This window comes from Eptatretus burgeri, chromosome 3, assembly GCF_056783735.1.
Source record: "Eptatretus burgeri isolate ZD-2024b chromosome 3, Ebu_testis_v1, whole genome shotgun sequence".
NCBI lineage: Eukaryota > Metazoa > Chordata > Myxini > Myxiniformes > Myxinidae > Eptatretus > Eptatretus burgeri.
The window spans coordinates 118,535,636-118,551,413 of NC_140963.1; the positions used below are offsets into that span (position 1 = coordinate 118,535,636).

The window sequence follows — 15,778 nt, forward strand, 5'->3', positions numbered from 1 at the left end:
GTCACCATGCCCCCGGGCCAATCAATGGACTTGCCACCCGTTTTGGCCAATGACAGGGTGACGAGCGCATTTTGCGCACCAAAACCATCCAGTGAGGGAAAGCGGGGAGGGAGGAGGCGGCCCCTCCCCCCCTAGATGGGGGCGAATAAGGTTGTGACGTGATCGGAAGAGGGGAGATCCTTCCTCCACAAGAACCACAAGTCGGTTGCGCGCCGTCTCTTTGTCGGTGAACTGAGAGAGTTTTTGAGATAGTTGATGACCATCGAGCAGGCAAGGTTGTGGTCAATCTGATGGCCAGGTTATCAGCCCTCGCTTTGACGTTCAACTCAAAGACTTGGAGAAGTGTCAGAGAAACCTCCTGCCTTCTGGACAGTTTGGGATGCAGAGGAGAGTTTTTGGTTGCCGGGACGAGCGCTGAAGGGAGCTCTGGATTCTGTCATCGCATCTCGACAATGGACTGGTTTGCCCGTGTCAGCCGAACCACACGAGGTGGACAGGTCCGTGTGTGTGTGTGTGTGTGTGTCTGTGTGTCTGTCTGTCTGTCTGTCGGTGGGCCTGTCTGTGAGTAGGAATTGTTTAAGTGCTCTTTGCTGTACATACTTGTATCTCTATAGTCGGATAACTCTGCTTCTTGCGTGCTCCCCCCTTTCCCCCATTATAAAGAAATACATTTGTTAAATGTATCAGCTCGTTTCTGTGTTTCTTCCATTGGCTTAGCATGGCGTGTGTTGGTGAATTACAAAGGCTGTTGCCGCTGTAAATGTACATTTGGAGCGACGGGACTTTGGCAACCATCCGCTCGGGTTGCGCACGGGTCTGGCATGCTAACGGCTCGACTCGTACGAGTGCCGTTGAGGGTGTGAATACTCGGTAACTCGCCACGTGGATCTCTAGGTATTTTGAAGATTGGCAAATAACCCTGTACCACGTGGTGGAATTATTGACGATTCAAGGGACCCGTACCCTCGAAGTTTTCCGAAAGGTACGATTGAGATTCTGGGTGTTCGGTAGAGTCGACCCTACTGCTCCACCTCGCGGTCGTGCTCGCAGCCGATACCCAGCTCCGCAACAATATAATATATATTTGTATGTATGTATGTATGTTTATAGATATATGTATATGTATGTTTGTATATAAATTTATGTATATGTATGTATGTATATAAATATATGTAAATGTATGTATATATGTAGATATATATGTTTATATATATATATATATATATATATATATATATATATATATATATATACATACATATACATATACATATATATGTGTATGTATATATGAATTCGGTGGTCGCGAGACTACCCTTATTCTCAGTTTTTCCGTCTGTTGGGTGGTCGTGAGACTACCCTTATTCTCAGTTTTTCCGTCTGTCTGTATGTTGGGTGATCGCTAGAGTACCCTTATTTTCACTTTTTACCCCTCAGCCCGAATTGGGCTAAGGGGTATTGGCGTCACAGGCGCTCTCCGGGCGTCCGGGCGTCCGTCCGGGGTCTGTCAACTTTTAGTTTCCGTCAATTTCGAGGAGAACGCCTTGTCCGATTAAATCCATTTTTGCAGTGTGTATTGGGGCTGGGTAGAGGAAGGTTCCTTTCGATAATGAGCGCAATTTGATTCTCGGCTCGGCCACCAGGGGGCCAAAACTGAAAACCAAGAAATGGCTATTTCTCCTGAACGAATGGTTGGATCATCGCCAAATTTTTTATCACAGGTATATCTGATGAGGATACATGATATAATAACCCGGGTTTTTGATTTGACCTACTTTTCAAGGTCACAGAGGTCAAAGTTCGTACTTCGGTGTTCGAGCGTCCGTCAACTTTTGGTTTCCGTTAATTTCGAGGAAAACGCCTTGTCCGATTTAAATCCATTTTTGCAGGGTATGTTGGGGTTGAGTAGAGGAAGGTTCCTTTCGAAAATGGGCGCACTGCGATTTTAAATGTGGCCTCCATGGCAGCCATCTTGAAATTGGTTTCCGTCTATTTCGAGGAGAACGCCTTGTCCGATTAAATCCATTTTTGCAGGGTGTGTTGGGGTTGAGTCGAGGAAGGTTCCTTTCAAAAATGGGCGCACTGCGATTTTCAGTGTGGCCGCCACGGCAGTCGTCTTGAAATTGGTTTTCGTCAATTTTGAGAACGGCTTGGCTTGTCCGATTAAATGCATTTTTGCAGTGTGTGTGTTGGAGTTGAGTTGAGGAAGGTTCCTTTCGAAAATGGGCGTGCTGCGATTTTTACGAACCGCCACGGTAGCCATCTTGAAGTCTCATTGATTTTAGATATGATGTCCAACGTGCTCTAACTGACTGCATCATCGTGATATCATTGCTTCCTTTTACAATGCATGGGTTGAGGGGTTACGCCCGCTTTGCAGAGCTATTTTTCCATCTGTCTGTATGTTTGATGTATGTATGTTTGTTTGTATTTTTATGTAATGAACAGCTCTGGAGGCCAGAGGAGTCGAGCGAGTTTGATGAAACTTGACAGGAAGGTTCATACCAGAATCGAGTTCTATGCTTTTGAGCACTGTTGCTGTGGACACCACCGTTGCCTAGCAACGGGACTTTGAAATTTTTGGATAAATCCTTAAATTTTTTTTTTAAATCGGCTTCCAGGATTTTATGCGCACTATAATCAACCTCTTTGTCAAACATTTTCAGCCCGATCTGTCAAAAACTGTATGACTAGTATGCAATTATGCAGCGACCACCCATGTCGCCTACCTGCTTGTTGGGTGGTCGCAAGAGCACCCTTATTTTCACTTTTTCCGTCTGGCTGTATGTCTGTTTGTAATGGACAGCTCTGGAGGCCAGAGGAGTCAACCGATTTTGATGAAACTTGACAGGTAGGTTCATACCACGATCTAGTTCGATGATTTTGAGCACCGTTGCTATGGACACCACCGTTGCCTAGCAACGGGACTTTGAAATAATTGAAAAATCCGAAAAAAAAAATTCGAAAATCAAAAATCGGCTTCCATGATTTTATGCGCACTAGAATCAACCTCTTTGTCAAAAAATTTCAGCCCGATCCGTCAAAAACTGTATGACTAGTATGCAATTATGTAGCAACCACCCATGTCGCCTACCGGCTTGTCTGTTTATATGTAATGGACAGCTCTGGAGGCCAGAGGAGTCATCCGACTTTTATGAAACTTGACAGGTAGGTTCATATCAAGATCTATTTGTATGCTTTTGAGCACCATTGCTATGAATGCCACCGTTGCCTAGCAACGGGACTTTGAAATTTTTGGAAAATCACCCAAAAATTGATTTTTTTCGAAAATCAAAAATCGCCATCCAGGCTTTTATGCTTGCTCCAATCAACCTCTTTGTCAAAAATGTTCAGCCCGATCCGTCAAAAACTGTATGACTCGTATGCAATTATGTAACGACCACCGATGTTGTCTACCGGCTTGTTGGGTGGTCGCTGGAGGACCTTTATTTTCACTTTTTCCGTCTGTCTGTATGTGTTTGTATGTTGGTGGTCGCTAGAGTACCCTTATTTTCACTTTTTCCGTCTGTCCGTCTGTCTGTATGTTTGTATGTTTGTCTGTAATGGACAGCTCTGGAGGCCAGAGGAGTCAACCGATTTTGATGAAACTTGACAGGTAGGTTCAGACCAGGATCTTGTTCTATGCTTTTGAGGACCGTTGCTATGGACACCACCGTTGCCTAGCAACGGGACTTTGAAATTTTTAAAAAAATCCGAAAAAATATATTTTTTCGAAAATCAAAAATCGGCTTCCAGGCTTTTATGTGCTCTATAATGAACCTCTGTCAAAAAATTTCAGCCTGATCTGTCAAAAACTATGACTAGTATGCAATTATGTAGCGACCACCCATGTCGCCTACCGGCTTGTTGGGTGGTCACTTGAGCACCCTTATTTTCACTTTTTCCATCTGTCTGTATGTCTGTATATAATGGACAGCTCTGGAGGCCAGAGGAGTCAACCGATTTTGATGTAACTTGACAGGTAGGTTCATACCAGGATCTAGTTCTATGCTTTTGAGCGCCGTTGGTATGGACACCACCATTGCCTAGCAACGGGACTTTGAAATTTTTGGATAAATCCTTAAATTTTTTTTTTAAATCGGCTTCCAGGATTTTATGCGCACTATAATCAACCTCTATATTTTGAAATTTTGAAATTTTAGACTGGACTTTGAAATTTTAGAAAAATCCTAAAAATATATTTTTTTTTCGAAAATCAAAAATCGGCTTGAAGTCTTTTATGTGCACTATAATCAACCTTTGTCAAAAATTTTCAGCCCTATCCATCAAAAACTGTATGACTAGTATGCAATTATGTAGCGACCACCCATGTCGCCTACCGGCTTGTGTATATATATATATATATATATATATATATATATATATGTATATATATATATATATATATATATATATATATATATATATGTATATATATGTATGATCCATCCAACCAACAAGCAGTGCAACATGCTCGGCCTGTTTCCGTTGACTTTCCAAATCTGTGTTGAACCTTGACTTTAGCATGTGCCACTTCCTCACACACCTTCCTCCGCACTCTGCCACTCCCCCGAAGTTGGAAAAAAAACATCAAGGATTCCCCAACATATCCTGTGTACCCCACCTCAAATGACATGCATGGAACATGCCACCCTCAATGTCATGCAGATATTTTTTGGAAGACCAACTGTCACTGAATTTACCACCACCTCCCAATCACTGACTGTCATAAACACCGCCTACCCCCTTCCTACTCCAACTCCTATGTTCCAGCCTGGCCTTTCTCCACAAACCTAACCACACGAATTCCTTCTGCTCTCTCTACATTCCTTAATTTGCACGACAACACCTTATATTTTGCACCATCTCCATCACCCCTGGCAGTACCTGATCATGGCACCACTTACCGTATACCTCCTTGCTGCCAATGCTTAACCTCCTCACAAATCGAACAACATTTAACCTCAAGTTTATTGAAGTGGGAAGAACATAAAAAGTAGAGCACAACAGGAAGGTCAGCACAACCGGTTCTATCTTCCAGATCTCTTACCACTTCAGTTTGCTTATCTCCATGCCTTCCTACCTTGTCCAGGTCCCATTGCACCTGACCCACTGCCTCAGCAAACCTTCCCTCCTATTTCCCTTCACCACCATCTTCCTGCTCTCTTTTGTACCTGCCTCTCCCAAAAGCAGACACCCACCAACACCATTTCTCCCATCAGCTCCATCTGCAGCAGCCTCTCTTCAATCTCGTCTACCTCTTCTCTCACTGTTCACTTCTGAATTACATTTTGTTCTGGAAAAGCATTTCCAACCACCGGCTCCAACAAATCCCTCAACATCATGTGCTGTCGCAACTTTGCTACCCTGAACTCCACTGTAAGAGCCATCAATGGAAACTGAAGCATTATACCTCATCCATAAAAAGCTATATTTGTCAGATATTGCAGTAATCTGAACTATCTCCTGATTAACCAGATCACCAGAACTTCCATTCTCTCTACATATCTCATTACAATGTTTGCTTACCTTCAGTGACCACAACAGTGGCCACAGTATCAAAAAAGTGGCCACAATACAACAAAAGTGACCATGGTACTCATGGAACGAGGCCAAACTTCAGTCACCAGATCTACAACTTTCCTGGCACTCCACACCATATCAATATTCCTTCATTTCTGCAGAAGCTTCTCCCTCATTTTTGCACTCCGCACATCTCAACTCAACAATCTACCATCTTCCGAGGCTCTTCACTGGAGCCTATCCCAACATTGGTGTTATCTTTCCTTCAAGCTCAAGCCACTGTTTCTGGTCCATCACCCTTCATTTCACTATCGCGCTTCTAGATTTTTTTTTACCTCGAAAGTTATCCATGCCCATCACATCGATCTTTCTAACCACTGGAACACTGCTGCTGCACTCACCGAAGGCTGTACCACCAGCCGGTCATTCATAAAAGCAAATACTGGTGGCAAGCCCACATGTGTGTTTGTACATATTACATATGTGTGTATGGGTGGCAGAATAGGTTAGAGGTATGCACACTCGCCGTTGATCTGTCAAACCGAGGTTTGAATCTTCACCGAGTTATAAACTGTCACTGTGGTGTTTCGGAGGCAAGGGGAGGCATCGATATGTGTGTTCCCTCCCTCGGATGGATGTTATGACATGCACAGCCTTTTCTTTTGTGTGTTAAATCACAGTAATTCCTTAAGTTTGCTGGGGATTCTTCCTTTCTTCTTTTATACCTTGGACTTTTGTTATATTTTCCACTTGTAGGTTACACAATACCCCACAGCACAGGCCATTGGATTGCACTTCATGTCAGGGTAAATCCCCATGGAAATGTACAATGTGGTGGTAACACATGACTACTGTGGTGCTTTGAGTAAATGTGTTGGCCTGCTCAGCAAAACATAATTTTTTAAAATACAAAGTCCAGGCTCATGGAAGAGCATAAACTACAGGGTGCTCCACAGAAAATCAGGAAATTTGGTACAGTTTCTTTAAAACAAAACAAAAGCAAACTTAGATGTAGTGTAAAACAAAGATGCACTTTATTTTCAAACAAAACAAAAGCAAACTGAGATGTAGTGTAAAACAAAGATACACTTTATCTTCTTCTTTTTTCGGCTGCTCCCTTTAGGGGTCGCCACAGCGGATCATCCGTTATGATCCGCATACTGATTTGGCATAGGTTTTACGCCGGATGCCCTTCCTGACGCAACCCTGGTCGCCTCTTATGACACACGGATAAGGATTGGGTTTCGCCATGATTCCGGGCTGTCCTACACCCTCTCATAGGACGGCCCAGCGCAGAGCTCCCGTCCTCAAGCGATCCTCCAACCCAAGCCTCCGAGTAGCCGGATTACAGGCGCACGCCACTATGCCCGGAATAAAGATACACTTTATTTGTATGTTAGTTTATTGATATGCTAAAATATGGCAAAATAAATCTCAAAATCTCAAATTTCTTGGTTTTCTGTGGGGCACCCTGTATAAGGATTAGGCAGTTTCAACTGATGGAAGGAAATAAACCATAGACTCCTATAGAGAAGGACTTGAACCTCACGATCTCGGGGTTTGTAACTTGAGTCTGAAGGATTAACTTGAGTCCGGGGCTAAAATGACTTCTCGAAGGGCTAGAGACACGATCTCGGGATCCATATAGAGGTTTTTGAGGACGGCGAGTTCAATAGTGTCATTTTCAACACCACCTGAGGTCATCTTCAAGGTCAAAAGGTCATATTTCAAGGTCAAATTACTGAATTTTGGTATTTTTTTTGCTCGTTTTTGTGTAACTCATAAACGGTGAGAGATGGCTGATTGTTATAAGATGTAAGTGTGTAGAGCTGTCAAACTTTGATATTTATTGTCATATATCGTATTACATAAACATTATATGCATGTCACAACACTATGCCTATTACAACTATGTCTATGTCTCTCACTAGTTGGAGAGCTTTTCTTGCCTCCGGAGGCATCCCAAAGCTTTTTCTTTGTCACTTACATTGAGGCACACGAGCTTCCTCATTTCACCTTCCTTCTGTCACAGCTGCATCTTATGTTCAAGCCTCTTGATCGTCGCCGATTTGATACTGATACTATGATTTTCGCAATGCAACTTCACAACATATCACCCAGTGCATACAAAATGATTCGTCGATCCGGCTTAATCATTCTACCATCAACAAAAAGGTAAAACAGATGCTTGCTTGTAGTCAGCAGGACTCCAACCTCAAAACCTTGTTCGACCAGCTTAAACCACAGCAGCGTTTGGTCAATTTAATGTTTGACGAGGTAAAGCTGGTCGAAACATTGCGATTTTCTGGAGGGCATGTTGTGGGATATGCTCAAAATGCAGCAGCGGGTGGTGAACACGAAATGCTTGCTTCACATGCTATGGTTGTTGAAGTTGCCTGCCATTTCGGTGGTCCACGCTATATTCTCCGCATTTTACCCTGCAAAAAACTAACTGCTGATCAGCTGAAGGAACTCCTTATCGAAGCTGCATCAGCTGTAGTTGGTGCTGGCGGTACTGTGATTTCTTTGATATGTGACAATTGCAATACCAACCGCAGTGTTTATTCAAAACTTGGAGGACCAGGAAGTTGCCAAGTGCTGTCAATTCAAGAGTAATCTATGTTCTTAGTGTGCGACTACGTGCACATCTTCAAAAATGTTCGCAACAACTGGATTACTGTTGATGGCAAGACACTCTCATTTGTCGTAGATGGTAATGAGTACAAAGCTTACTGGAGTGATATTTAGAAGGTTTATGAGATTGACCAGGCTACTCCTATTCGCTTAACCAAGCTGACGCACACCGCTGTTTTCCCCAAGCCCCTTCAACACCAGAGCATACGATTGGTATGCCAAGTGTTCAATGACAAGACTGTCGCTGCTTTAAAGACCTTCAAGGATTCACTGGGCATCAGCGAAGGCACAATCATCCTCACCCAGATAATGAGTGAGTGGTTCAAGATGATGAACGTGAAAGACCGTTTCTCAGCTATCCATCTGCGTAACGAATCCAGACAGCCTTGGACAGCAGACTGTACAAGTTTCACTAGGCTGGAGCAGGCCTGCCAAATTATATCTACCTGCGCATGACAAGGAGGTGGTGGTCGTAAGCTGAAGCTAACTCAGCAAACTGCTGAAGCCTTCACTGTGTCCACACGTAATAATGTGGATGCTGCCAAATTGCTTCTGGCAGAGAAAGACTTTGACTATGTTCTTCCTGCTATATTTGCAGATGAAGCCTTGGAAAAGTTTTTCGGCCAAGCCAGGCAAAGAAGCGGTGGAAACTTCTACATTGACGTAGTTGACATTATGGCTGCAGCTAAAATTGTAAACTTGCAAACACTCATTAAGCATGACATTATGCCCGAATCGAGTTCTCGTGTGATTGATTGTGACAAGAACTGTACAACTTCCATAAATCCAGATGAGCGAAGTGAACTCATTGACGAGATTACTCCTCAAGACACTCAGGATCTCTTGGGGTCTGACGATGCCCTTAAGCATAAAGTAGTTTATTTGGCCGGACACCTTGTTCATAAATATGGCGATAGCACGAGTATGGAGGAGATCATTGATGATGAAGATGGTAACGAGGTGTCATCTGAGTTTCTAGATAATTTGAATAGAGGTGGATTGAGTGTGCCGACTATGTCAACCGTCTTTTTTGTACATAATGCCTATAATTTGCATGACAAGACTAAAATGCGTTGCCGATTTCATTTTGCTGAGCTGTTATCCTCTGTAGATGCACCTTTAGCTAGTAGTAATGCTGCATGTACTACTTTAGCTAACATTCTATTGAAAGCTCATGTCCTCAATGTAAGTGACAAAGAAAAATCTTTGGGATGCCTCAGGAGGCAAGAAAAGCTCTCCAACTAGTGAGAGACATAGACATAGTTGTAATAGGCATAGTGTTGTGACATGCATATAATGTTTATATTTTACGATATATGACAATAAATATCAAAGTTTGACAGCTCTACACACTTGCATCTTATTACAATCAGCCATCTCTCACCGTTTATGAGTTAGACACAAAAACGGGCAAAAAAATACCAAAATTCAGTAATTTGACCTTGAAATATGACCTTTTGACCTTGAAGATGACCTCAGGTGGTGTTGAAAATGACACTATTGAACTCGCCGTCCTCAAAAACCCCTATATGGATCCCGAGATCGTGTCTCTAGCCCGTCTAGAAGTCATTTTAGCCCTGGACTCAAGTTAATCCTTCAGACTCAAGTTACAAACCCCGAGCATGGGAGGTTCCAGTCCTTCTCAATAGGAGTCTATGAAATAAACAGATATTCAACGAGAAGGCAGCGCATACCTCCGCCACATAATTCCTGATCCACGAGAACATATTGGGCCCAATAACTTTTTGAAATACGGTATATAATAGTTTTTGAATCCTATCTCTTAATGGTGAATAATCACTTTCAAAAATAAATAATTCTCATATCCAAATCCACATTCAGATCTTCACCAAAATCGAATCAATTCGTCCTTGTCACACACCCACCCTCTCCACTAAATTTCGTCCGAATCCTTCCATAACTTTTTGAGATATCCTGCACACAAACAGACAGACAGGAGTGAAAACATAACCTCTGTGGAGGTAATGGTGGAGGTAATGAATGGAAATCTGAGGTCAACTGAGATAGTGGTGTCATCCTTGAAGCAGTGGAGGGGGGAATATGATGGGACACACAGGGACATGATTCCATCAATGTAAAAGGCTCGGGACAAAGGAATTCGGGTAAGCAAGAAGCCTGGACTTTGAAAGGTTGTTGACGTGCGTGTGTAATACAAACTGTATGTATATATATATATATATATATATATATATATATATATATATATATATGTATATATATATGTATTTGTATATATATATATATATGTATGTATGTGTATATACATATATATATATATACATACATATACATACATACATATATATATATACATATATATATATATATATATACACATACATACATATATATATAAATATATATATATATATATATATATATATATATATATATATATATATATATATATATATATATATATATATATATATATATATATGTATGTGTATATATATATATATATATGTATATGTATAAATATATATATATATATGTATGTATATATGTATGTATATGTATATATATATGTATATGTATATATATATGTATATGTATATATATATATGTATATATATATATATATATATATATATATATATATATATATATATATACACATATACATTTGTGTGTGTTGTTGGTAAGTTTGGGGAGGGTGGATGACAGTTGAAAGGGCAAAGTGCAAAAGCAGTCGGCCTTTTGTGACGGGTACTCTCTCTGTTATCACAAATGTTCATGATGCTTGAGGATAAAAGACTGGATTGAATTTGTAGACCACTCTCTTATTGTTATTTTATCACTTTTTTTTCAGATTCAGACTGCAGATCATCTCCTCCGAAACACAAGAAGCGCAAAAGACGCAAACCTCATCGCCTACCGCCTCCACCCTCGTATCCCTCCCTGCCAAATGAGACCACCGTGGAACTTGATTTTCCACGCCGTTTACCCCCGATCAAAATGGCGAACAAACCGGCCATCGTGGAAACTCCTGAGGAGCCTATTCCGAAGCTGCCTGGTTGCCCGTCTGATCCCGAGAGTGCCGGGGAAGAGGGTCAAGTTGTGCACAAGCGGCCGGCCAGTCATAGTCTAGTTATCTCATAAGTGGATAAGCCAACTTGAGGGCCCTTTGGGCACTTGCATCCAAGTGGTTTAGGCCACATTAAAAACATTCAAACAACAAAGGTATTTTTAAGTTCGCAATTTTAACAGTGATAAGCATATACAAAGAAGAATGAAGAACTAGTCTCGCTGGTGCAGCCTAGTGTCGATGTACAAAGAACACTTGTAAAACTTCGTAATTGTTTGACCTTTCCCAGGTACTTCCTCATTGTGTTTTTTTTTTTTTTAATACTTTAAAAAAGTATTGGTGATAAAATCTTTGAAGCACAAGTTTTGTAAGTTTTGAACAGTATGCTCAATTCTTGAAAATGGTGCCACTGTTTGAAACAATGTACCTGACCGGACTAGTGGTAGAAAGCAGTTTATATCGCTGGCATGCAAGCTGCAAACTAACTTAGTTATGTTGAGATAGAAAGCCTTAAGGAGCATTACCACTGACCACCACCCAAAATAGATAGTGCAAAATGATCACGTGGGTTTTCACTCGTTCATATTAACTACTTTCCACCTTGATGGTAGCATCAGTGAGATTAAAATTGTTAATCTGAAATTTATTGGAAGGAGTGGACTCGGACTTAAAACCAAAGGACACCATGAATGCAAGAGTAGACCTGAAGGTTTATTGGCAAGGATAGAATGAAGAAAAGGCAATTAAAAGTATAACTAGAAAGCATCTCAAAATGCAAAACTCATCCGTGGCCGCTTTGTACTTGAACCTAACTTGACGAAAATGACAGTTTAGAAAAAATTGTACATCTTATTAACGTGTGTTCTCCGTATTCTCATTATAAAGCTTTGTTGAAAATCTTATGACAAAAGCTCAAATGGTAAAATTGTTATGGCCTGGACAGACATACTGAATTATGCTCAATGGTAAATAAATAAAGAAACATGGAAGTGTTTAAAAAATTTTTTAAATGGGGCGTTCTCCTTGGACATGCTGCGGCGGTGCTGATAAGGGCTATTTATAGTTACGATGACTTTGCCCTTTCACATTTTGACCCAATTTTTAAAAATGGTAAAAAAGTTATGGCCTGGACATTTGGACACACACACACACACACACACACACACACACACACACACACACACACACACACACACACACACACACACACACACACACACACACACACACACACACACACACACACACACACACACACACACACACACTTGAAGAAACCTGTCTCCCATTGCGCGGGGGGGGGGGGTACAGCTAACTAGAAAGTGAGAAACCAAGTAAAGAGCGAAGAAGAAATATAAATAAAAACACATCGAAAGATTAAAAACCAGGAAAGATAAATGTAGCTCACAGATTCTGCATATCATTAGCATAATGCATTGATTGACCAATCAAGATAGAGATTGTGGTGAGAGTGATATCGTGGAAAAGCCTTTAAAAAGTATAGGTACAACAGATTTGTGAATCATAATGCAAAATGAAAAGTATTCTGGCTCCACAATCACATTGAGAAATTAGTGTTGATGTAAACTTGGGATTTATAAGGGGGGAGGGGGAGGAGGGAGTGAATAGAGTTCCTTGTGTGCAACTTTTTAGAGTAAAGAAGAGACATTCGTTGGTTCAAAATAGGATGTTTATAGAACTTGAATGATGTTGATAAATTTTTTGAAATCGTATTTCTGTTGCTTTTTATTTTTGGAAGAAAAAAGATCCACACTCACACTTTCTAAAGTATTTAAATGATCGCATTGCTAAGAAACGGTTTGTTTGGCCTTTTGATGTGGTATGCTGAGCATTGCATTTCAACCACCTTTGCAATCCTTCACTGCAACTGCAACATCGAACATGACCACGATGTGATAAAATTCACTGCCAACAATAATTTTCTTTGTAAGAAAATATAGGGTGACCCCCAAAAAGTGGGTCCGGGGAAACATTAAATAACTTTAATATGATCCAATCAAATTTAACAAAATCAGCTGGTCATATTACTCATTCATAGTCAAGATATCACTGAAATTTTCAGTTGTCTACAAAGAAAGTTGACAATTTTTCAATGAAATTGCTGATGACGTCGATGTTTGATGATATGCTCTAAATGGACACCATTTCGCTCAATGCAGAGGGCCACACATCGAGGAAAGTTATTGATGACTTGAATGCAGAGTTACCAAAATTCTCCTCAAGCTTTCTTTGTTGATGTTAAGTTCTTGACAGCGGTGACGAAGATATTTTTTGGGACTGCGGGCGATGAGTCAGCAACAGCAGCAATATTCTCGAGTGACCTTCCTGATTTTGGTTGGCAAGAGTAGCCTCCTCTGTTTGGGGAATTTATATTCAAGACTGTGCCATGCTGTCTAAACGTTTTCCCCAACCTTTGCATTTGAGACGTGGTAGGAGCTTTCCTTGTTGCAAAATGTGCACAGAACAAGGTGCTTTGTGTGTAAGATGAAATTTATCCGCAGATATAGTTTTCTACAGTAAATGACTTTTCTTCAGGGGTCCATGACATGGCATGTGAATGTCACATGTTCAAGAAACTTGGTAGATTATGCTGTACCTTAACCTTCTGAAAAATGAAAGAGATTGAATGAAAACTGTGAAGGTTATTAAACTTTTCCCGGGGCATACTTTTTGGGGTTACCCTGTAGTTTCTTGAAATAAGAAAAGTTTTCTTGAAACTAGAAAACCACGAGAAAATTATTTCTTCCAGTGAGAGATTTTCTCGTGATTTTTGTTGTTTCAAGAAAACTTTTCTTATTTTAACCAAATATTTTCTTTCTCTGAAAATTATTTTGGCAGTGTTGCATTTGACGGTTTAATCGTGTTTGCTATCTATAAAGATATACCTGGGTAGAGATGGCGAAAGAACTCCAAGCTTCGTTAAATTCTTCATTGTAAACCGAAAGGGAGTTTTGTTTTCTTTTTCATGTGCATATTCAGCTTTCATCTGATTACAAGTCAGCTCAGTATGCTACTTTGTGCAAGGTCGATGTGCTACATGACATGCATTTGATATGTGAGGGAAGTAAATTGTGGATTTGTGATCATTTCTTTTGCAAGAACTTTAATTCATCCGGTGGTCGGCGGTGATTGAAATGAGGTGTACTCTTTTAACAGGTACATTTGTGACAGCGATCCAGGTATGTTTCTTTTTTTTCTCGTCATTGTGATACGTATCAAGGTCTAAAGTTTTTTTTTTTAATTTTTATTTTTTTTCATTTTAAAATTAAATTGCTGACTTGTAAGCGTCTTGTTGGATTCAAGACCGTTTTAATAAGTTTAGGTTTTTACTTTCTTTACTTTTCTATTTCCTCAAGAGATGTTTTGAAAGCAACAAAGCAATGGCATCGTTAGTACAGGCCATGACTGCTTAACACTATTTTTATATTGTATTCTTTATTAAAATAAACACCTTTTTAATATTCTGTGGAATTCATCATCATCATCATCATCATCATCATCATCATCATCATCATCATCATCATCATCATCATCATCATCATCATCATCATCATCATCATCATCATCATCATCATCATCATCATCATCATCATCATCATCATCATCATCATCATCATCATCATCATCATCATCATCATCATCATCATCATCATCATCATCATCATCATCATCCACACTCTCTGTAGAGACCACCAGTTCTGCTGAAGCAGTTTCTTGGATGGGGTTACAATCCTGGACGAGTCACTTCTCCATCACATGAAATCGGGGCAATAATTTGTTCATGGTGCTGGGATAGCTCATCTACTCTTCACAAATGATACCATAGGATCTTTAAGATCTACCAACTAATGCTGGCAGATGGTATTCCCATTTAATATCTATCTGAACGACGGCACAGACATTAATGAATCACCCTGTCTGTGAAACACTGGGATTATACTTTTTAATCGGGTCGGGATTCGAACCCAGGCAAGACAGCTTATAGGCAAGTGTGCATCTCCTGCCAGCCACTGTGTAAGTGGTGTGTATACGTATATGTATGTGTGTGTAGATGTATGAACTCAACATCAGCAAAGGAAGCTTGAGGAGAATTCTGATAACTCTGCATACAAGTCATCAATAACTGATTTGAGCGAAATGGTGCCCATTTAGAGCATATCATCAAACATCGACGTCATCAGTAATTTCATTGAAAATTGTCAACTTTCTTTGTTGACAACTGAAAATTTCAGTGATATCTTGACTATGAGTGAGTAATATGAACTGCTGTGTGTGTGTGTGTGTGTGTGTGTGTGTGTGTGTGTGTGTGTGTGTATGTATGTATGTATGTATGTATGTATGTGTATATATATATATATATATATATATATATATATATATATATATCTTCTTTTTATTCTTTTGGCTGCTCCCATTAAGGCCCAGTCACACCTTGATGTTTTAGCCAGGAATGGCAACGTATAATAACGCACGTAAAACGTTGGCGTACGCTGAAGTTTTGAGGTTTTTTAAAGTTTTGGTCATATTCATAACGTGTTTAGCGTATGCATA

General features: G+C 40.3%; 1 protein-coding gene across 3 annotated transcripts in view; it reads left to right on the forward strand.

Moving 5' to 3' along the window:
- SMO (smoothened, frizzled class receptor) overlaps positions 1–14,125 on the forward strand; it is a 48,475-nt gene extending 34,350 nt beyond the window's left edge. For all 3 annotated transcript variants that reach the window (XM_085875302.1, XM_085875300.1, XM_085875301.1), the window contains exon 14: positions 10,991–14,125. In XM_085875302.1, coding sequence (XP_085731428.1) covers positions 10,991–11,280 — 290 coding nt within the window. In that variant the 3' untranslated portion in view covers positions 11,281–14,125. The remainder of the gene's footprint in view (positions 1–10,990) is intronic.
- The last annotated feature ends 1,653 nt before the right edge of the window (positions 14,126–15,778 follow it).